Genomic DNA, 25,013 nt, shown 5'->3' on the forward strand with positions numbered 1-25,013 from the left:
TGCTCTAGGGTTTTCCTGGTGGCGTAGTGGTTAAGAATCCGCCTGCCAATGCAGGATACACGGGTTCGAGCCCTGGTCCAGGAAGATCCCACATGCTGCAGAGCAACTAAGCCCATGCGCCACAACTACTGAGCCTGTGCTCTAGGGCCCGAGAGCCACAACTGCTGAAGCCCATGCTCCTAGAGCCCGTGCTCCGCAACAAGAGAAGCCACCGCAATGAGAAGCCCGCGCACTGCAATGAAGAGTAGCCCCTGCTTGCCGCAACTAGAGAAAGCCCGTGCAGCAATAAAGACCCAACGCAGCCAAAAATAAAGTAAATAAATTTGTGCCCTGGTCTGGGAAGATCCCACATGCCACGGAGAGGCTGGGCCTGTGAGCCATGGCTGCTGAGCCTGCGCGTCCGGAGCCTGTGCTCCGCCAACGGGAGAGGCCACAACAGTGAGAGGCCCGCGTACTGCAAAAAAATATATATATATAAATATATATATATATATATATATATATATATATATATATATACTCTACCAAAAAGTGATGGCAAATTAAGAATGCATGGAATACAGGAAACAGGATACTGAACTTAAAAAACTGTCATCACCAAACATCTCCTACTATCTCTTTTTGACCCAAAAGACAAATTCTGTGGGTGAGCTTTGCCCAAATTCTTTTCTGACCTTGGCTTGTCTTGACAGTATGCTGATGAAGCTTTTTCTCTTTCTCTCAGCCCCTGATGTCTGGATAAACTGAGGATACTCCAAATATGTTGAACTGTTTTTTCTTAAAGACTTTATTTTTTAAAGCAGTTTTAGATTCACAGCAACATTAAGAGGAAGGTACAGATATTGCCCATATACCCCCTGCCTCCACAAGTGCATGGCCTCTGCCATTATAAATTTCCCACACCAGAGTAGAACATTTGTTACAACTGATGAATCTGTATTAACACATCATCATCACCCAAAGTCCACAGCGTACTTTAGGACAGAATACCCAACCTTTCTGGCACCAGGGACCGGTTTTGCAGAAGACAATTTTTCCACAGACCGGGGCGGGGGGCGGGGGGATGGCTCAGGCGGTAACGCGAGCAAGGGGGAGCGGCAGATGTGGCTTCGCTCGCTCGCCTGCCGCTCACCTCCCGCTCTGCGGCCCGGTTCCTAACAGGTTCCTAACAGTGAAAATGGAGTATTTTCATTGCCCTAAAAATCTTCTGTGCTTCAACTATTCATTCCTCCCTCCTCTCTAACTCCTGGAAACCACTAATCTTTACTGTGTCCATAATTCTGCCTCTACCATAATGTCAGGTAACTGGTATCATACAGTCTGAAGCCTTTTCAGGTCGGCTTCCTTCACTTAGCAATACGCATTTCAGGTTCCTCTATGGCTTGATATCTCATTTCTTTATTTTTTTTGTTAATTTATTTATTAATTTTTGGCTGTGTCAGGTCTTAGTTGCACACGCAGGATCTTTCGTTGTAGCGTGTGGGCTCTTTGCTGCGGTGCGTGCAGGCTTCTCTCTAGTTGTGGCATGCGGGCTCCAGAGCGCGCGGGCTCAGCAGTTGTGGCACATGGGCTCTCCAGTTGTGGTGCGCAGGCTCAGTAGTTGCATTGCAAGAGCCCAGTTGCCCCACAGCATGTGGGATCTTAGTACCCCCACCAGGGATCAAACCCACATTCCCTGCATTGGAAGGTGGATTCTTAACCACTGGACCACCAGGGAAGTCCCGATATCTCATTTCTTTTTAGCTCTAAACAATATTCCACTGTCTGGATGCATCACAGTTTATTTATCCTTTCACCTACAGAAGGACAAAACTTGGTTGCTTCCAAGTTTTGGCAATTATAAAATAAAGTTGTTATAAACATCTTTGTGTAGGTTTTGTGAGGACATAAATTCTCAACCCCTTTGGATAAATATCAAGCAGTGTGACTGCTTGACCATATGGTAAGAATATGATTTAGTTTTGTAAGAAACCTCCAAACTGTCCTCTGAAATGATTGTACTGTTGTGCAGTTCCACCAACAATGAACGAGAGTTCCTGCTGTTCCACATCCTTGCCAGCATTTCACGATGTCAATGTTCCAGATTTTGGCCATCCTAATAGGTGTGCAGTGGTTATATCTTGTTGTTTTAATTTGTACTTCCCTGATGACATATGACATGGAACATCTTTTCATATGCTTACTTGCTATCTGTATATCTTCTCTGGTGAGGTGTCTGTTAAGGTCTTTGGCCCATTTTTTAATCGAGTTGTTTTCTTATTGTTAGAACTCTTTGTATATCATTGGATAAGTCCTTTCTAGGTGTGCCTTTTGCAAATATTTTCTCCCAGTCTTTGGCTTGTGAGCTCATTCTCTTGTCACTTTCTTTCACAAAGCAAAAGTTTTAAATTTAAATGTTCTATTTTCTACCTATTCTTGGTAGGACATGGTGAACTAAAAGGCAGAAAATACCTTTCATGACCATATTACTGTAAGGTATCTAGTACCTGAACTGCAAGCTATGATGAACCCTATGTATCCCAGGGCTCACTTGCCCAGTGCTTTCCAAAGAAGAGATTCCTGTTAAACTCTCAAAGAAATCAAAGCCAAACTATAACCCAGAGATTCTATTCAGCTTATCGTTTCCTGGGAATCGTTATGACTGACAAGGGCCTAATTTCCAAAACATACAAACAGCTCATAGAACTCAATAACAACAACAACAAAAACCCAATAAAAAAATAGGTAGAAGAGCAAAGAAGACATACAAATGGCCAATAGGCACATGAAAAGATGCTCAACATTGCTAATTACTAAAGAAATGCAAATCAAAACTACAATGAGGTATCACCTCACACTGGCCAGAATGGCCATCATTAAAAAGTCTACAAATAACAAATGCTGGAGAGGGTGTGGAGAAAAGAGAACCCTCCTACACTGTTGCTGAGAATGTAAATTGGTGCAGACACTATGGAAAACAGTATGGAGGTTCCTTAAAAAACTAAAAAGAGAATTGCCATATGATCCAGCAATCCCACTTGTAGGCATATATCCAGAGAAAACGCTAATTTGAAAAGATACACACACTCCTATGTTCATAGCAGCACAATTTACAATAGCCAAGACATGGAAGCAAGCTAAATGTCCATCGACAGATGAATGGATAAAGAAGATGTGGTATATATACACAATGGAACACTACTTAGCCATAAAAAAGAATGAAATAATGCCATTTGCAGCAACATGGATGGACCTAGAGATTATCATACTAAGTAAGTCAGACAAAGAAAGACAAAAATCATATGATATCACTTATAAGAATATGACACAAATGAACTTATTTACAAAAACAGAAATAGACTCACAGACATAGAAAACAAACTTATGGTTACCAAATGGGAAAGGGGGTGGGGAAGGGATAAATTAGGAGTTTGGGATTAGCAGATACAAACCTATATATATATGTATAGCTGAATCACTTTGCTGCACTATACCAAAACTAACACAGCATTGCAAATCAACTATACTTCAATAAAAAATCTTTAGGACTTCCCTGGTGGCACAGTGGTTAAGAATCCGCCTGCCAATGCAGGGGACATGGGTTCGATCCCTAGTCTGGGAAGATCCCACATGCCACAGAGCAATTAAGCCCGTGAGCAACAATTACTGAGCCCACGCACTGCAACTATTGAAGCCCACACGCCAAAACTACTGAGGCTGCATGCTGCAACTACTGAAGCCCGTGCACCCAGAGCCTGTGCTCCTCAACAAGAGAAGCCACCACAATGAGAAGCCCGTGCACCACAGCAAAGAGTAGCCCCCGCTCGCCACAACTAGAGAGAAAGCCATGCAGCAACGAAGGACCCAAACGCAGCCCAAAAAAAAAAAAAAAAAAATTAAATAAAAAAAATTTTTTTAAAGACCTGCAGCATAATCACATTTACTGTGCCTTGCTGGCTAGATTCAACTACTGTAAAACTTATAGCAAAGCTGAACATTCTTCAAACATATCTGGGTTAACATTTGAATTTATCATCTCTCTCATTTTACACTACATTATCTATGTATGAAAACAAGAAAAATTACAAAACAAGAATGTTGTAAGATCATCATAATAGTTTTGAAAGTCATGTGAAACACTTATATTAGAAATAGATTTTGACCTATGGATAAACTTACGTATTTTGAACATGCTTCTCAAAATTCAAGTTACCACTCATTGGTAAGTTGAAAATCAATTTAGTGACTCACAAATAGCATTTAAAAAAATGAAACAGAATAAGCCAAGATAGGAAATATTAGAGTGCATCATACTCTGATATTAAAAGGCGAGTTGTTTCATCAATCATTTAAGACTTTTTATATAACTACACACACATACATTATGTTTTGGGTAGTGACATAAAATGTATTTCTTACATGGATCACTGTCAAAATAGGAAAACACTGACATAAATGATATTATTCCTTTTGAAATTCCCTAACACTAAAAAGAACTAATATCTCCTTGCCACTAGAGACCAACTACATATATTATCTTTGGTCTAGGGACTCTTTCCATATTAAAATGGCAGACATTTGAGCAGAGGAAAAAACCACAAAAGGCCATAATAAGAAGATCTTTAGATGTTCCTGCTATATGCCCAAAGAAAATGCCCAGCTTCAACTACTTTCTATAGAGCCAAAAGATTAGGACTGGAGAAGGCACCTCACTGTAATAACAGAACTCCAATGAGTTCCCTGGACAAATTCCAGACCATCTTTATTTTAAAAACAGATGAAGCAAACATAGCTGATATTCTGGAATCATCTAATTTGGTAGTTGGAAAATCCATCTAAACTCTATAAAGTTCCATGTGCACACTCATGATAAAATATATTGATTTAAATTATGATGAAAGTATTGTAAGAGATATATACTTTATCTTGAATCCCAAGATAATAAACTTAGGCTTTAAGAGATTTTAAAATCCTTAAAGCAGCAAGAAGAGTTGGAAAAAGATCAAAATACTGAAAACAAAAATCAACCAATAAGAATTTAAGAAAGTATTATGTCCAAACATGAAGAGAACCACTGCCCTAAAAAATGAACTAAATATCTGAAGGTGGTACTATACAAATTCAGCAGTAAGTTTCCTTATAGAGCATGAAATTTAAAAAATAATATAGCTATTTACTATTATTTAAGCAGCACAGGGTTAGCAAAAAAGTCTATTAATAACCTTTCAAAGAACATATAAATTAAGATGGTTGATAATGACCTTTGCTTTAAAATATAAAACACAACAATAAAGTTCTCAGTCAATTTCCATCCTCCAATATGACAATTAATTTCTTAGCTGTAATTAGTAAAATTTCATTGATGATTATATGGCTTGAAAATTATACAAAGCAATCTTATTATCCCACATTACCTCAGAAAATAACTGTAGCTTCTCAGCGTTAATACGTTCTCAACTTAACAGCACATGTAAATGCACATACAAAATTAAAAGGATGGCTTAGTATAATTTTAGACTGGATAGCATTCTTGTCTATATATCCATATTCACAGCAATAAGTGTAAGACAGTACTTTCCTTTGGATGAAAAGTTCTTTGTAATTATATTTGTATATTAGATATTCATTCATTCAATAAAAATTTAATAAGCACCTACTTTGTGTTAGGAATTATGTTAAGCACAAGAGAGTTATGAACATAACAGTCCCTAATTTCTGCTCTTACTGAGCTTTCAACATATGTGAGTACATGTTCATTAAAAGTTGATTGAAACTCGGAGAGTCTATTTCCACAAAGTAAATGTTAAATGAAGTGCTTAGGTTTCTTTCTAAGACTGTTCACAAGAATGTAACTGAAAATGTACTAAGAGTACCTATGAATGTAACCATCATAATACTACCTAATAATTATATAGTGATAAGCTTTCAAAAGTGTTTTCACATATGTTCTCAATAGATTCAAAGAACAACAATATGACATACAAAAGGAGTAGTATCCTGGTTTTGCAGGTAATCAAGCTCTGAGGCACATAGGCTCAAAGTCACATAGTAAACAAGCAATAGAGTCAAGATTAGAATCCAGCCGTGAGAGTAGTGTTTACTTTCCCCCGTCTCCTCTTTCTGCTTTCCCTAAGCCTGCCAACACAGATGCCAGCATCAAACCATTTTGTGGTAAGGCGAGACTCAAAGATGGGGGATAAAAAACATGATCCCAGCCTACAATAGGGTCTGCAGTGGGAAGGGGTAAAATGAGAAAAATCTTAATGATAGTGAAGAAGAAAGGGGAGCCTATAGGACAGAGACCACTCAACTAGATCATCTTTCACACATAGGGACAGTTTGTAAATCAGGGACTTAATTAAAAACTTTAAAAAAATCTGTTTCAAAAATTCTTCCACTAGAAAGCTGTGCAAGTATCATGTTAGAAAAAAGCTACTACACTCTTTCCTTCCATACAACTGAGTTCTCAAAACATAACAGATAAAGAAAATCCCACTCCCCACTGTACCCATTTAAATATGTTAGTATTCCACAAGTAACTAGTCTTCCAGCTCTTCTCTCCAAGCATGGGAACCAAGTTCTAAGACAATATTGCTTGTTTTAGGACGGCAAGAATGGATACTGATCTCTCCATTCCCTCTCTTAGCTGATGTTCAAATATTGGTGCTAATGCTCACATCTTTTTACTTACCCACCAGAGACTCAATCCAACTCTATGCAAGCTTTGGAGTTGGATATAAATTAAATAGGCTGGCACACTCCAGAAATTTCCTAATGATGAGCCTAACAAGGTCCTGAAGAAGCTATTTTGATTCCACAGTTGTAACCACATATCTAACTAACTTCATGGTCCATTACTCTACCCCAAATACAAGGATTTCCTTATCTTTTTACCCTATACCCACAATCTCCTCACATAGGCAAATGACATAAACCTATGGTTCACAGAGTTTGAATTTGGGGACCAGTAAAAATTTCCCCCCAAAACGGTAGCACTGCTATCAGGGTTCTCATCTTGATAAGACATAATATTTTTTTAAACCTATAATTCACAGTCTTCATCAATTCACAAAGGGATATTAAATATCATACAGCAGGAAGACTATAATCTCATAATAAAGACGGTCCTTTACACTGAAGGAATTTCACTTAGTGAAAAATCGTAATAGTGTATTTATTTTTCTCATCTACTTACAGAACTAGGAAAGAACCACCAGCACTAGCCCACAGACTATACCATTAAAAAAAGAGAGATGCATTTATTCTAAGGACGTATACACAAGAGTGAATATAACATGTGTACATTTTAAACATTATTAATAAAAATGAAAACATAGGTAATGACCACTAACTTAAGAAAGAGAGCATTTCAAGTGTCTTTGATGGCTCCCATGTATGCTTGATTGTACACACCTCCCTTCTAATCAGAGTTAACCATTATCCCAAATTCTATTTTACTCCTTCTATTGTTCTATCATGTACCTATCACTACACAATGCATTGATTCTCTTTTTTGGCTGTGTGGCGCGGCTTGCAGGATATTACTTCCCCAACCAGGGATCGAACGCATGCTCCCTGCACTGAAGTGTGCAGTCTTAACCACTGGACTGCTAGGGAAGTCCCTTGATTCATTTTTTTTCTTTTTCTTTCTTTCTTTCTCTCTCTCTCTTTTTTTTTTTTTTTTTTTGCTACACCATGCGGCATGCAGAACCTTAGTTCCCCAACCAGAACCTGTGCCCCCTACAGTGGGACCACTTAACTGCCAGGGAGGTCCCATGCATTCATTCATTTTACTTATTTTTAAACTGTACATAAATGTCATCATACTGCATGAACTTTGTTTTGTATACGCTTCCACACTGATGCCTGTAGCTTTAAATCACTCATTTCATTGTTGCATAGTATTCTACTGTATGAATATAACTGATATTTATTCATTCCACTGATGATAGACATTTGGGTTTTCCCCATTTCTTTTTTTTTCTATTACAGACAATTTGCTGGTACACATTTGTGAGAGTTTCACTAGGTCTAGGATACACTAAGGAGTATGCTCATCTTCAACTTTACTATGTAATATGCCAAACTATTATCCAAAATCACCAACATAAGCATTCACTACTAGTAAATGAGAGTTGCTGTTGTTTCACGTCCCCACTGACACTTGCACTTGTTGGACTTTAAATCTCGTGGGTATAAAATGGAAATCCACTGTAGTATTAATTCACTTTTGCCAATGTCCTAATGTTAAACACCCTTTCACACTTACTGGCCTTTTGTGTTAGCTCTTCTGTAAATAGCTATTCATGTCTTTTGTATATTTTTCTAGTGGGTTTTGGTCTTTTGGGTTGATACATAGGAGTATTTTATTTTTCCTAGATATTAATTCATTGTCAGTTATATGCATAGCAATTTGTTTCTTCACTATTTTTGTGGTATCTTTAGATAAACAGATATTCTTAACCTCAACAAGGTAGAATGGGTCAATCTTCAGTTTGAGAGGTGTGTGTGTGTGTGTGTGTGTGTGCGCGCGCGCGTGCGTCTTGTTAAATCCTTCTTTACCTTAAAGATATAAAAATATTTTTCTATGTTTTGTAAAGTTTAATAGCTTTATCTTTCATATTTAATCTGGGATTGATTTTGTATTTAGTAGAAGAGATCTATTTTCATTTTTTCTCATACAGATAACTAATTTCCCCCAGTTTATTGAGTAATATGTCATAAACTGAGTTTCTATATATGCTTGAGTCTGTTTCTAAGTCTCTGTTGTGTTTCATTCATCTCATTGTCTCTATCAGCATGAATACCACCTATCTTATTTGCTAGAGCATTGTTAAGTACTAAGTAAGCCCTGATCCTTGTCTGGCTCTGCTTCTTCAGGAATGTCTTGACTCTTCTTTGCCCTTTGCTCTCCCTAGAGAGTTACAGACCGCCTTATCAAGTACCATGAAAAAAATTCTGTTGAGATATGAATTCAAAACACATCGAACAAACAAAATCAATCTGAGAAGTGACATGCTAATAACATTGAATTTTCCTATCAGAAACATGGTATGTCTCTCCATTTATTGAGAATACATACTCTTAGTATTATACTTTTCTACTTAAAGGTATTTCACACCTCTTGTTAGATTTATTGCTATGTACCTTATTTTCTGTTATTTTAAGTGGTTATTTTTTAAATTGGCTCCCTTCTCTCAATAACTCTTACTAACTCCCTTACTTTACCGACAGGTCAGTCACACTCTAAAAATAAATTTTTAAAACACCATGTCCAGCATTCTGATGTTCTTACTAAGAAGGTTTTCTCTGAACATTTAGTTTGCCATGTTACTGGAAGTGAAAGTTCAGCTACATGTTTTCATGTTTCTTATGTTTCCCTACTTCTTGTCCCTAAACTTCGCAATCACAAATTAAACTCTTGAAGGCAGAAGCTAGGAATATCATTTTTTGTTTGTTCTTGCTCTCTAGTACAGAAGTAGGTACCAAGCAGACTAAATAAAGGCTGGCTTGATAGAGAAGACCCTTGGAAAATCCTGTACTCCCCAGGTGGTATTTGTCCTTCTGTTACAAACATCCTTCCTCCACCTAGAAAAAGATGAGTTTGCTAAACTTTCAGTGTTTCATCCTTAAATAAAATTTAATATATGTTCAAAGTTACCACAAAGAAATGGAAACAGAAAAGTTTCTATGAAATTACTGTTTATCTTCTCTCAGAAATTATGCAAATATTACTTGGTAAATTAAACTGATATTATCTTGCTATATACTCATTAAAAATACAGAAAGCTTGCCTCCACATGCCTCAAATAAGGAAAAGGAAAACTGTAGCAGCTAACTCTACAAATGAAACTCTTTTACCATTCTGGCTAAGAGGGAGATGTCAACCTCTCTGACTATGAAAACAATTGGGGGGTGGAAATCCCACCAGAAAAGAGCTGAGAAACTAGTGCAGGTATTTTGTGACAATCCTTCACTGTTATCTTAATAAATAAATAAATTGGGGAGGGAAGGAGTATATGAATGTATATGTTTACAGGGAGAGAAGCATCCTTTAGCGTTCTTAAAGTTCATCTTACTGCTTTGTTAAAGAAGCAATTAGTAAGGACTGGCAAGGATAAGACAGACTCTCTCATCTTTGTAAAGATGCTTAAAACAAAGCTGAATTATTCATTTTCACTTTTCAATAAATGATTTCAAAGTATTTCAGTTTCCCATGTAGGAACAGCCGAAGAATACAGATATTGCAACATTTCACAAGAGAGATTTAGAAAAATATTTTATTTTTATTTTCTTAACTTGCCAAATATTATATTCTCTTTCATTACTTAATAGGTACTTTCATAGCTTTATGAAGCAACTCCCCAAACACAAGGAATTTCAAAACAGAAAACAGCCGTGTCTTACGAAATAACTTCAGAAATCTAACTTATTGAGGGCTCAGAAACTTAGAAGAAAATCAACATAATCTCTAATTTATACTATTTCTAAAGAAAACAATCTACCATAGCACAACATCTAGGGAAAAAAAGAGAGTGGGGGTGGGGAATAAATACAAGTTTTCTTTTAGGTAAAACAATTTTCATGAAATATAACACATGTATTCAAGAACATACTTGTTAATGTGTGTATGATCTCATATATGTTCAGAATTGACCCTAGAAATGTCTTGCCAAGGAAGGAGGAATTGCTTCGTTTCAGGGAGGAAACTGACTTCTAGGTCTCCTTTGGTCTGTGAACCACTCTACTGAAGGTACTCAGAATTAGTCACCTGAGATTTTATTAACAATGTCTAAAATTGTCACCCTGGGGAATCTGGTATGATATCTTCACAATAGTACACTCCCTGTTAAAGAAAATCCCCCTTTAAAGTTTTCTGTTAAGTTAGAAGTATTTGATATAGACCCATCACTCCATGTTTAATGCTGCCAGAGCATTCAAGGTGAAGGGACTTCACAGGTTTAAGAGAATTTACTAAAGGATAAGAGAAACACAATACTAAGTGTAGACATTTTAATTCAAGCCTAGATAAACCAAACATGGCCTAAATTAACTTTGATAAAACTGATTGAGCAGGTAAAATCTTTAGTTTTCAAAGTTTTTAAATTTTAAACACAAAAGTTAGTTTGAAATGGATTCATATAAGTTTTGGCACAGCAACATTTTACATTCTCTCACAAAGCACTACAATTGAAAGATGGTTTTTAAAAAATAAGACCATGAAAATAGCTTTTTATGACCAGAGAAAGAAAGGGTAGCTACAAGATAAAATTTAGTAACTCATCAAGCTTTGATAATAATCTCAAACGTGATCTATAGGGAATAGAGCATCTGTCTGTGAGATGAGCTATAATTTAGTCTCTAGGCTGCCTTAGCATTGTCCTTATTCAAAAGTACAGGGAAAAGGGAGACAACAAGCCTAATTAATCTACAAGTCTTTCTTTCTTGATAAAAAACTGAAATACATTACATTCAGACAACTCAGCCTAAAACAAATACCATTCTACTTAAGAGACTGTAATCATACTTAAGTTAAAACTACTTTGAACTGGTACTTAGTCTTCAAACGGGGAAAAAAATCTGGCAAATACACAATTTTTGGAATAATCCAAATAATTCATCATAATCTAAACAGATAACAAATGAAAGATTATATTGATGTGTGTGGTGGGCTTTAGTGAGGAGAGCCAGAGTCTCCTTAGTTCCTCCAAAAAAAAAGAAAAAAAATCCTAAAATGATGGAAGGAAACCACAGTGCAAAAAAATAAACTTAAGTTGTTTTTAAGGGAAAGTGACCCACATTAAATTGGTATGAATCAATATGTATAAAGGAGACTCAGCCAGAAAACAGGAACAGTGAGAATCTTTGCCATTCTAAAGCACTCGCAAAACATAAATTTCTATCACCATACCATGTATAAAACAGAAAAAGAAAATAGCTGATCTGTAATTCACTCCAGTATAGTTGAATAGTTAAAGACTATGGGCTTTGACAGTCCCGAATTTGAAACCTGCCTCTGACACATACTAGTTTTGTGAATTTGAACAAATTTCTTAACATCCCGAATCCTCAACTGCCTCACATGTAAAGCAGACATAGTAACTGTGCCTATATCTTGTGGGGTTGTTTCAAAAGTTAAATATAATTCGAAATATAAACCTTTTAGTATAATGGCCAAACTCAGTAAGTGCTCAATAAATGGTAGCTATTAGTATGAGTCCAGCAAATATCAGCAAAACGAATGTCATATTAAATGAATGAAAGAGTGAATGAATGAATGAATCAATCTGTCTGTCTGCCTGGTCATCCACTCTCTCTCGTTAGCAAACACAGGAACAATATGACACGTGAGGTTCATGTTAGAGAAGGGGCTTCCAGCACATGAAGATCACCTCCAAAATTGCATTTATTCATTAAAAAATGAGCCTATAAGCTTCACAGTGGCAGGAACCAGCACATAACAGGTACTCAATAAAGATATTTATTCACATATTCACTTATTAAACATAAAAGTACCTACTATGTTGCAGGTACTATGCGAGGCATGGGGGAATATATACTTATTATATATATACACATATATATATATGAGACAAACATTTATTTACGCTCAACAACTCTCTTCCTTTTACACTAACCTGCAATTATTTTATCAGTTCAGTATTTGTCTATAAGAGAGCCCTTGCCCCTACAGCCACTTAACACAATGCTTCCAAGCCGTCTACTGATCCTGGCATTTCCTCCTACAGATCCTACCCTGCCACCAAAGCAGTCCACCAAGCTCATCCACCAAACTCCACTCCCTTGCCAGCATCCCACACTCACTCTGCCACCATTCTTTGGTTGCGTACACCAAGCAAGGCCTAACGTTACAGAAGAAAATCCCATACTAGGTCTGACTGATAAACCAACCTAAACGCTACTTGGCAATCCCACTATCATGGTTCCTCCACTTTCTAGCTGTATTCCTAGTCCAGTGGATCCCTTAATCTTCACAATGGATCCCATCTCTGATGCCTTCTCTGAGAACCTGCCCTATTAATTCTCCTTTCTACTATAGTATTTCTCTCTACTGACTTTCTCCTGTCAATGTCTGAACATGCTCAAATATCTCAACTTAAAACAAATCTCCTTTTTGTCCCATGTTCTTTTTCTATCTACCCTACATATTCCTCCCCTTCAAAGGCACAATTCCTAAGAGTTTGCTATCTTAACTGTCCCCAATTTCTTATCTTTCTTATTCCTCATCCTATTGCCATCTAGCTTCATCACTGTTTCCAAAACTGATTTCACAAAAGTTATCAAAGATATCTTGTTAATGGATAATTTTTCAGTTGTCTTAATTGGCTTTACTTTTGAGTTATATATAAAACTGTAGGTCACTCCCCTTCCTTCATAAAACCCTGTTTCATTCTCCTGGGATATAACATTCCTTTACAAATCTTCTTTGCCAATTCCTTCTCCAACAGATCCTCAAATGCTGACACTTCTTAGGACTGTATTCCAACTCCTTTCTTTTCTCAAACTACAATTCTTTCCAAACTTTTCACAGCTCACAATGAGAAATATATTTTACATCAAGTGTGTGTGTGTACACATGTGAGTATCAGATAACAATTTCACAGATCAGATTAGGTAAGCTCTGATCTTTTGATCCTATTCTATTTCATTAAAAAAAAAACTGTACTGTCTGAGAATCACTAAACTGATCTACACAATTGTTGTAACTGTCTTCAATTACTCTATTTAAGCTGATGACTTCCAAATCTACATTTCTAGTGCGTAAGTATCTGTTAAATTCTAAACCCATAAAGCCAATTTCCTCCTCAACAGCTCCACATGGATAAAGTCCTTCAAACTCACCATGTCCAAAATTGGAGTTCTCAGCATCTTTCCCCCAAACATGGTCTTCCTCCATAGTCCCCTATCTTGGTAAACTGCTGAACTAATTTCCCAAGCAAAATACCAAGGAGTCATTGCTGAGTCCTCCCTCTCTTTTTCCTCTGTCGCCCCCCAATCCAGTCAATCACTAATCTCTGAGAAATTTTCCTCTATATATTTCTCCACTTTTTTTTTAAAACTCACGCAACTGTCACTCTCATCCAGGCTGTATTCACCTCGCCTGGACGGTACAGTCTAGTAATGAGTCCTCTCTCATATACTGTATTCTTCCAAATTTATAAATGCAATTCTAATCATTTTGTGTTGCCTACTCTTACAGTTATCTATTGTACAATAAACCACTCAAAACGTAGTGGTTTAAAACACTAAAATTATTTGCTCATAGTTCTACAATTTTGGCAAACTGGGGGAGGGGGGCAGATGGGGACTGCTTGTCTCTAATCCACATAGCATCTGCTGGAAATCCCAATATGCTTTCCTCACTCACATGTCTGGTCCTTTAGCTAGGTGACTAGAACAGCTAGGGGTTGGCCAATTTGGGCTTTCATACAGCTGGTAGTATGTGGATGGTGAGACTTTTACATGGAAGCTGACTTCCTCCAATATACAAAAATAGAAGTTACCAGATCTTTTTAATGCCTGGTCTCAAAAGTCCTAGAATGTCACTTCTACTACATTCTATTGGTCATAGCCAATAGACTGGCCAACAGACATGGCCAGCCTAGAACTAAACAGAGGTAGGGGTGGAAGAGGAATAGACTCCATTTCTTGATGGGCAAGTTGTAAGGACACATAGAAAAAGAGCATGTGAGATGAAAGACGTTGTTGCAGTCATCTTTGAAAATGAAATATACCACTGTCCACCTAATTTACATTCCTTCCACATGCCAAATATACTCAATGCCCTTCCCCTAATCAAAATGTCATCCTATTACAGCACTGGCTGTAAGGCCAGGATCTTGTTATCTAAATTAGGTTCAAATGCACATGTATTCCTTGGGTTTAGTTCCGCATATATAGTTCCTTTTTTTTTTAATTAAATTTTTTTTTTAATTTCTGGCCACGCAGCATGCAGGATCTTAGTTCCCTGACCAGAGATTGAACCCATGCCCACTGCAGTGGAAGGGTGGAGTCTTAACCACTGGATCACCAGGGAAGTCCCCATATGGTTCCTTTGATACAGCTCCTCTTAAATAAAAATCCCATTGCCTCAAAAGATAACGTATCTGCCCCACTGCAGTAAGCCGGGGATAGAATTGCAATAAGACACTTGAGTTCAAAAGCTGTAGGGAATAGGGAGTTACACAGAAGGCACATATCAGTGCCATAGCAATTGTGAAATCTGCTAGGGACACGTCATCAGCAACTTGACTAGAACAACAGTTCTGCTCCCTGAAAACAGTCCTCTGTCACTGTTGACTCTACCCTCTGGGCTCCAAGCTCGAGCTCCATCCTCAGGTCACTCTTCCTATTTAGTAAGAAATGGTCCACGTTTGCAACAGTGTAGCTTTCTCAGCTTGCTTCCTGCCCATATAAGACTGGGATTCCCCACACATACAAAGGTTCTTTTTAGTTGAACTTTGTCTATCCTTTTCTGTCTAAGCTGGTGGTGCTTTGATTAGTACCATCCTTGTAAAAACTTTGTGGATTTCCTATGAATTTTATTGGAAATAACTCAATTAAACAGACATCACACCCACTAATCTCTGAGATAGGCCACTCCCTTCTTAGGCTGTCTGTCATGGTACTGCAGGACAGCAGACTTAAGAGCTTTGAAGCTCTCTGGACTAGCTGAGACATTCTTATAAGGTATGCCTTTAAGACTCTTTTCAGTGCTTTTCTCTAGCTGAAAGGCTCTAAGAGGCATTGTCTTAAATCTTTCTGAGGTCTCAACCAAAAAAATCTTACAGAACTCTTGATCTGATCCTTATTTTGAGGTCATTTTTTTGCACCCCGCGATTTGAGAAGAATTAGATAAGCAGAGGGAAGGGAGAGAATGTTCCACAATGGAGAATGAGAATAAATAAAAGCACAGTCTTACGGGGAACAGGGAAGAAAGTCATCTAGCTAGGTTCATGATGGGGGAAAATATAAAATGAAATTGGAAGGGAAGAATAAAGTCAGAAATACTAACAGCTCTAACTACAAGATTATGAAATCTGTAATTTATGCTCTTTATTGTTGGTTTCTGCTTGCTGATCCAAATGTTGCTATATCAGACACACTTGGAGAGCTTCACAAATACACAGACTCACCCTAGAGATTTTGAAAGGTTGGAGAAGAAGCTACATCTAAGCAAAGAAAGCTCCCAGGTGATTCTCTGATACAGCCAGACTTAGGAGCCACTGCTCTAGGCAACAGTCAACCACTGGCTTTTTGAGAATGGGAGTGTCATAAATGCAGAAACTAATGAAGTTTTCAGTTATAAGCTTGAATAATAAAAATCTGTATTCTCATTTATAATTTTCTATTTCTCTTTATTCATATCATTTCCCTAAGAGACCTACTTCATAGGAGCCATGTGTTCTCTGACCATATACATCTATAAGAACCCCAGTCCCATCACAGTCTCATCTTAACATGTAACAATGATTTTCTGTTTGGTTGTCTTGTTAAGAAAGATGAGCCTGGTATATTGGAAGGCAAGTTCCTAAGAGGAGTTAGAATACTATGGTACTAAGTAATGTATGTATGGAATAATAAGGACCTGACCTAAGATGATGATAGTTAAGAAGGAAAATGAAGATAAACACCAGAGCTGTGACACTTTAAACTTCTAGAAGAAATCACAAAAAGTGTTCTTTGCAACTTTAGGGTAGACAAAGATTTCTTTAACGGGGGGAAAAAGAGCTCGAGTCATAGGGAAAAATTGATAAATTGGATTTCATCAAAATTAAAAACATCTGTTCTTTGAAAGAAATCATTTAGACAATGAAAGGCATGCCAAGACTGGAAGAAAATACAACATATACAGCTAGCAAAGGATGATACTGAAATATATTTTAAAATTCTTAAAACTCAATAAGACAAGCCAAATTTTTAAATGAGCAAAAACATCTGAACTGACACTTCAGATATACAAGCGGCCAATGAGCATATGAAAAGATGCTCAAGATTATTAGTCATCAGGGAAATGCAAATTAAAACCACAATGTGATATCACTCTACACCCACTAGAATGGCTAAACTAAAAGAAATCAAGGTTACAGAGCAACTGAAATGTTCATTCACTGCTAACAAATGTAAAATGGTATAACTACTTTGGAATACAGTTTTGGCCATTTCTTATAAAGGAAAACATACACTCATCATATGACTTCACAACTGTACTCCTAGATACTACTCAAAGAAAGAAAGAAAGAAAGAAAAAAAACTCCACATAAAGCATTGTAAATATTATGGAGTTATATCAAAAGACACAGGAGCCAGAGTTAAGGTTTGTAAAATTTGAGCCTCAAAAATCTAATGACTAGGGCTTCCCTGGTGGCGCAGTGGTTGAGAGTCTGCCTGCCGATGCAGGGGACATGGGTTCGTGCCCCGGTCCAGGAGGATCCCACATGCAGCGGAGCGGCTGGGCCTGTGAGCCATGGCCTCTGGGCATGCGCGTCCGGAGCCTGTGCTCCGCAACGGGAGAGGCCACAACAGTGAGAGGCCCGCATACCGCAAAAAAAAAAAAAAAAAAAAAGTGACTAAATTGATCAAAACTTTAAAAATATAAACCTCTGGAGTCATAACTAGGTTCAAATTTTAGCTCTATCACATATTAACTGTGTAAACTACATTAAGGAAATTACCCTTACCAACTGCTCAGTTTCTTCATTTGTGAAACAGGGAGAATGATTTATATACCATAAGGTTCTTATAAGAATTCCAGGAGCTAATAATACATGTAAAAAGCACTTAAGAGACACAGGGAACTTTAAATGTTGGTCATTATTACTATCAATAAGGTTTTGGAATTCTAATTCTTTCCATTCAGAAGCTGAAATACTGATCTAGAGTACTTGAGTTATGGCAGACCTATCAAAGAGGTTTTCTAGATATTTGTTAATCCCCGATAATTTATCTTCACCATAACCAAGAGTTAATGGGTTTATCTTATTTCAAACACACCTCTGACACCTGAAAACTATGATGTGGAATTTCAGTAGGTAAACCAGAGGGAGATATTATACATTTCAAAAACCCAATAGGCTGACTTTAACAGAGAAGTACGTTCAGTATGTAATTCACTCTACAACTATTAATTTACCCATAACTTACCCAGGAACATTTAGGTGTAAATCAAGATATAACTAACACTACGGACGCTGTAAATGCAAAAGTTAGAGGTTGTGCATGGCCATCCATACTAAAAGAATTTCCAACTGAGCCTCTATAAGATGCTGAAGTACAGCAAAAGTCGAAATATCAGCCTTCAACTCAAATAGAATCATTTATTTAAAACAATAATAATAGTAATAATATTGTTGTTGTGGTTATTAATATTATTATTAATCAGCTATCGTGAGTGGTTATCATTTACCAGGCTATGTTCTAAACTTCTTATATGTATTAACGCATTTAAATCCTTATAAAAATCTTATGTGCTGGATAGATACTATTACTATCTTCAATGCATGAGTTCTTTACATTAAAATATTTGTAAGCCCAAAAAATACATCACCACCGGAAGTAGACTTTATGTCTTCTTTTTAATCTAAAAAACTGGTACTTAGGAGGCAATAACCATGTATCCTGACTTTCCTATAGGAACTTATTTCAGTGTTTATTAGGTACCTTAAGATAATTAAGATCTCTTTCTTACAGAAAAACTTCAAGTGTAAAAAGAATGACAGAATTAGAAAATCACCACTTTTCCACCCTAATGTTGTTTTCCACCCTAATTGATCTTGATCATCAAAGAGTGCTTACACCTTTAGGTGAAAAGTTGATGGGGAACAGAATATTTACTAGGTGCCAACTGTCTTTTACTTTCAGGTTATAAGGGGAGAAAAGATGCAACTTTCAATTGAAGAGGATTAGGCTGCCACCACCTGAACCTACTGATCAATCTCACATCACTAATAGTGGGACAATCATATGTTGAGTGAATTCTCATGTGAGGCAGCATGAAGTGGTACACATCCCCTAGAAAATAATCTTGCCAAAAATGTTCAACCTGAATGTAGTCAAGCCTTTGCATTTAACTTCCAGTTCACAGAAAATACGAAAGACAGGGGGAAACAAATAAAACAATACTGCAAGGAGGCAATCAAATCGAAAAGGTCCAGCACTCTGTAGGGACACTGACCTAGTTTCTTAAAAAAGTCAAAGGCACAAGAGAAAATAAAATAAGAGTAAACAAGGAGGCTCTTTGGGATTAAAGGAGATTTAATTATGTAACAACCAAATGCAATGCATGAACTTTTCTTGGATCCTGGTTTCAAGAAGCTTATTGCAAAAAACTTGGGGACAATTTGGGAAATTTAAATTTGAGCTAGGTGTTAGCTTATATTAAATAATTATCATTAACTTTGTTAGATCTAATAAAGGTTTTATGGTTATATAAGAAAATGTTCTTAATTTTTAGAGATGGATTAAGTATTTGGGGGTACAACATCATGAGGTCTATGATTTACTCCAAATATTCCAGCCCCACTCCCAAATAAATAAAATAAATCCAACAAAAGGTTAATAACTTCTTACATCTACTTGATGGATTTATTAGTGTTCATTGTACTATTCTCTCAAATTCCCTGTTTGCCGGAAAATGTTCGTGACACATGAAAGTACTTTTAATGATTAGTAACTAACCTTTTTGTTGTTTCATTAAATTCCAAGTTAAAGAATTCCTCTAAATATTCTAGTACATAGATATATGAATCAGATGAATCATATTTATTACAGTCAAAATTCTGGTGCACAGAACGAAAAAATCACGTAAGCTGCATCCTTTCAGAATTTTATCTTAATGAAGCTTATGTATACCATTGTGTACCATATATCCATTTTCAAAAAAGCATTTAGTAACAAAAATGTTAACTTTCCAAAATGTATTCAACAACCAAGCAATAAATTTTAGCATAGTAGTAATTGTTTTTATCTTGTTAAAGTTTTTCCAATTCCTGCAATGCTATATAAAAATGTCTCCATCTAACACTTGACTAGAAAAACATTTTCTACTGGAATAAGTTTGAAAGTGATCATGTAACTTACTATTAACCAGTTAATATTCGTTTAAAAAGAAGTAACTAAAGCCTACTTCAATGAATAATTCATAAAGTAACAACACTAAAACCTGACTAACTATACAGACAGTATAACATAATTGTTAAGACTCTAAATTTTTAAAAATACTTGATAACCTAAGTACATATTAGCTTTCAAACACCAAATTTAAGTTCTTAGTTTTAAAAGCAGAAGTCTTTCCACCACAGTTACTAGTAGTACCACCGGAGAGTTCAAAGCATTTGATCAAATAAACTTTAGCTAAGAAGCAGAAGCGAATATACAAAAGGTATCAATTATGAATTAGGAATTCCATAATTCCTGGAAGTCCCCAAGACTCTTTTAAAGGGTCTGCAACGTCAAAACTAGTTTCATAATACTTTTCACTGTGTTGACATTTTCACTGATAGTGCAAAAGCAATGCTGGGTAAGACCATTGGCACTTCAGCACATATCAAAGCAGAGGCACCAGACTGCAGTAGTAGTCACTGATTTCTTCACTGCTATGCACTTGCAGTAAAAGAAGGCCGGTTTCACTTACAAATGTCCTTGATAAAGCTAGACATAAAAATTAAAGAGATTTGCAAAAACTGTAAAACAGTAGTTCTCAGCCAGAGACAATTTTGTCCTGCAAGGGACATTTGTCAAGATCTAGAGCTGTTTCTAGTTGTCACAATCAGGAAAAATGCTATTGGCATCTAGTGCATAGTGGCCAAGGATGCTGCTAAATATCCTACAATGCACAGGATACCTCCCCTCAACAAAGAATTATCCAGCCCCAAATGACAACAGGTCCAAGGTTGAGGGACCCTGAGGGAAAAGAATACTACTCTTCTCATTCTCACTCAACTTTCTTTTTGGTGGGGGAGAGGGAGACAGTTATTTTTCATAAAAATATTTTAATCATATTAATCTGTGATAGGTTTATTATTTAATTTTAAATGAATTAAGAGTAAACATTTTAAACAAACTATTACATATAAAATAAGCTACAGGATTTATTATATGACACAGGGAATGTAGCCAATATTTTATAATAAATATAAATGGAGTATAACCTTTAAAAATTGTGAATCACTATATTGTACACCTGTAATGTGCATAATATTGTACGTACATCAACTATACTTCAATTAAAAAAACACTGAACATTTTTTTAAGGTTTTAGTTTTAATTTACAATACAGTTAAGTATCAGGAGGTTACCTAACCCAAATAAACGGAAGTTCTTTGGGGGCTTCAGTAATCTTTGACAGTACAAAGGAGTCCTGGACCAAAAAGTTTGAGAATCACTGAATTAGAAGAATGATACAAGTAACCAAATATGTTGTAGAATATAAGGGGAATTAAAGGACTCCAAAGGAAAATGCACTCATTTCAAGAGTATTATGAACAAGCAAAACAAACATCAACCTTTATCAAACCAAACAGCACAAAAGAAAAGTCATGATAGACCCCCAAATGTCATTTTCTCCCTAAACACACACACACACACACACGCACACACACACACACACAAACACACCACACCACACCATCAAAAACAACAAAAAACATTAAAGTACAACTCCTTACCCTGGCTATGAGGACTGGCTGGACTAAAACATGGCTGATACAAATCTTTGGTTGGCGTTGGAAAAGCTTCTTTCCCTTGGCGCTGACTCATCTTTCCTGGTGTCAGGTGTTGAGTATCGTCACTGTTTGCTACCACAGCTCAAGGAAAGAAGGGAAAAAGAATTAGTACTTAATTCATAGATTTACATAACGGCATAGTTAATAACATGGAATAGAACTACGACTGAAATGGCCTCAGTGGTTATATTCATTTTACCAACTCAATACTTTAATAAAAAATTAACATAATTGTTTTATTTTTATTTTGTTATCAATTCAAGAGGAATTTATAGGTATGAGTCAAATTATACAAATTATAGACCTCATAAAAATGAAAGTACATATTCTGATAATGAAAGTACTCCAAGGTTTACTGTCAACCTTTCATTGTGTTATTAACTCTATATATTTGCCAATAGAGCAGTAAGCAAAAGACAATGTCATTTCACAGAAGAAATACAAATGGTCAGTAAACGTATGAAAAGATAGTCAACCTCATTAGTAATGAGAAAAAATACAAATTAATAGCAGTATAAAATGGTATTTTATATTCACTAGAATTTCTACTCTAATTTCTAATTTTCATGGAAAGTAGGTGTGATTCTTGTTTTAGAGATGGGGAAACTTTAGGTTCAGAGATTGTCTTGCCTAAGACTAAGTAATAGAGGTAAGATTCTAACTCAGAACCATTTGGTTCAAAGTCTGGTCTCAAAAGCTTGCTGTCCCAACAATCAATCTAGTGTTTAAGGCTGCTATTCACCCATTTGACAAAGCTACTAATAGAGGAGAGCAATGTCAGTTCCAGAGACGGTAGAAAAGAGAAAAATACTCATTGAAGGAGTAGGGCAAATCGTGAGCAAATCCACAGTACCCCAGGATCTCCAACCTTTCATTTTATATAACTGCTTTTCAGTCTATGAAAACTTTAGTTTTATCTTGAGAGAGGATGATTCTGTCTTCAGTCTAGATGTAATTTTAAACTTAATGAGAACTTAATATTCACATTTTTAATCACCATATCTTTTAAATCTAATTGTTTTAACATGTTTTCAAATTGTGCTAAAGTTATCAAAATCATATTTTAGTTCCTTAAATTTTAAAGTAAAAACCCAAAAATACTTTCACTTATCATCCAAGTAAAGATATAAATTTATTTGCCCATCAAGTCCATAAAAAAAATCCTTATACTGATGACTACTAAATTTTTATCTCCTCCTAAACTCAAAAACTCACAACTACCTGCCTTATAATCACCTCTATTATTTTACAGACATCTCAAATTTATCCAGAACCATTCTTGCCTTTCCTTATCCTCCAAACCTGCCTCTCTCCCATCTATTTCCTTCCCCCACTTTCTCAGGCCAAAAACCTTAGATGTATTCTTTGATATTTTTTCTTTCTTTCACATTTCATATCCAATTCATCTGTGAGATCTTTATACTCTATCTTCAAAATTTATCTGGAATCCTCCTACTTCTCCTCACTTCCACAACTACCACCCTGCTCCAAGCCAGCATTACCACCAATATCACAGCAGCAGATTTCTACTTGGTCTCCGGACTTAGCATCTTGCTCCCTGCCTTGTGTAGAGTTCATTTTCTATACAAAAGCCTGAGTAATCTTTGTAAACCATAGATCAGATTTGTATTAAGGAGAAATATCCACAATGGCTTTCCATTATATTTGCAATAAATTCCATGGCCTAAAGATTCAACAGTCTGGCCCCTGCTTATCTTTCCAACCTCATTCTCTACTATTTTCCTCTTTATTCACTTGGCTCCAGCCATAATGGCCTTCTTGGTATTCCTCAAAAATGTCATCTTGCCCCAGTCGCAGCCCTTATATCTTTTTTCCCTTCTACCTGGAATACTTCTACCCCACATCTTCATATTATTGACCACTCTCATCATTTGTTGTCTGTGTTCAAATGTCATCTCTTTAGAAAAGCCCCTCATTGTGCTTTTTGATAAGTCAGTTCCTAATTTTAATATAATACAATTTATCAATTCTGGTTTTGGTTTTTTTTGTTTTGGTTAGTGCCCATTCTACCACAATTATATTCTATCACTTTACCCTACCTGATTTTCACTGTAGCTCTTATCAGCAACTGAAATTATATCATTTATTTGTCTATTATCTGCCTTCTACATGAGACCATAACTTCCATGAGAAGGGAGTTTTGTCTGCCTTATTTTTCCATAAATCCTCAAGTCCCAGTGTGATTCTGGCATACTGAAGGTGTTCAAAAGAATTTTGTTGAAGGAATCAAATCAACAAATTTTATATTTTTATGAAACTTCATTATCATAAAGTATATGGTGGCTTATTCAGTTACTAAATCCAATATCCATTTAATACCTAAAAATTATTACTGAAATTTAAAATGTATGGTACTCATATAGAGAGAGACAAATTGATCTAAAGACCTTAACAGAGAGCTCTCAGAGAAAAACCCATGCATATGTGGAGCATATATATATGCCAGAGGTAGGAAAGACTATGCAATTAATAATATTGATACTAGGAAAATTGGTCATCCATGCTGGAAAAATAGGTTCCACTCTCATACAACACACAAAGAATATTTTTTATGAAATTAAAAACATAAATGCAAAAAGCAAAACTTGAAAGCTTTTTAAAGAAAATTTAAGAGAATACCTTTATAAATTTGGGGTACGAAATGATTCCTTTAAAGAGGAATCCTTTAAAACCCACGTACCTATGGTCAACCAATCTATGACAAAGGAGGCAAGGATATACAATGGAGAAAAGACAGTCTCTTCAAGAAGTGGTGCTGGGAAAACTGGACAGCTACATGTAAAAGAATGAAATTAGAACACTCTCTAACACCATACACAAAAATAAACTCAAAATGGATTAGAGAACTAAATGTAAGACCAGACAATGTAAAACTCGTAGAGGAAAACATAGGAAGAACACTCTTTGACATAAATCACAGCAAGATCTTTTTTGATCCACCTCCTAGAGTAATGGAAATAAAAACAAAAATAAACAAATGGAACCTAATGAAACTTCAAAGCTTTTGCACAGCAAAGGAAACCATAAACAAGACAAAAAGACAACCCTCAGAATGGGAGAAAATATTTGCAAACGAATCAACGGACAAAGGATTAATCTCCAAAATATATAAACAGCTCATGCAGCTCAATATCAAAAAAACAAACAACCCAATCCAAAAATGGCCAGAAGACCTAAATAGACACTTCTCCGAAGAAGACATACAGATGGCCAAAAAGCACATGAAAAGCTGTTCAACATCACTGATTATTAGCGAAATGCAAATCAAAA

The 25,013-nt window shown here is 36.2% G+C and overlaps 1 protein-coding gene across 4 annotated transcripts in view; it reads right to left on the minus strand.

Moving 5' to 3' along the window:
* Positions 1–25,013, minus strand: part of OSBPL8 (oxysterol binding protein like 8) — a 192,677-nt gene that overhangs the window by 70,847 nt on the left and 96,817 nt on the right. For 3 of the 4 annotated variants that reach the window (XM_067697393.1, XM_067697394.1, XM_067697396.1), the window contains one exon: positions 21,666–21,803. In XM_067697393.1, the coding sequence (XP_067553494.1) occupies positions 21,666–21,803 (138 nt within the window). The remainder of the gene's footprint in view (positions 1–21,665; positions 21,804–25,013) is intronic. The other variant, XM_067697397.1, reaches the window with a different exon arrangement.

The sequence above is a fragment of the Pseudorca crassidens genome, chromosome 11 (genome assembly GCF_039906515.1).
Source record: "Pseudorca crassidens isolate mPseCra1 chromosome 11, mPseCra1.hap1, whole genome shotgun sequence".
NCBI classification, from domain to species: domain Eukaryota; kingdom Metazoa; phylum Chordata; class Mammalia; order Artiodactyla; family Delphinidae; genus Pseudorca; species Pseudorca crassidens.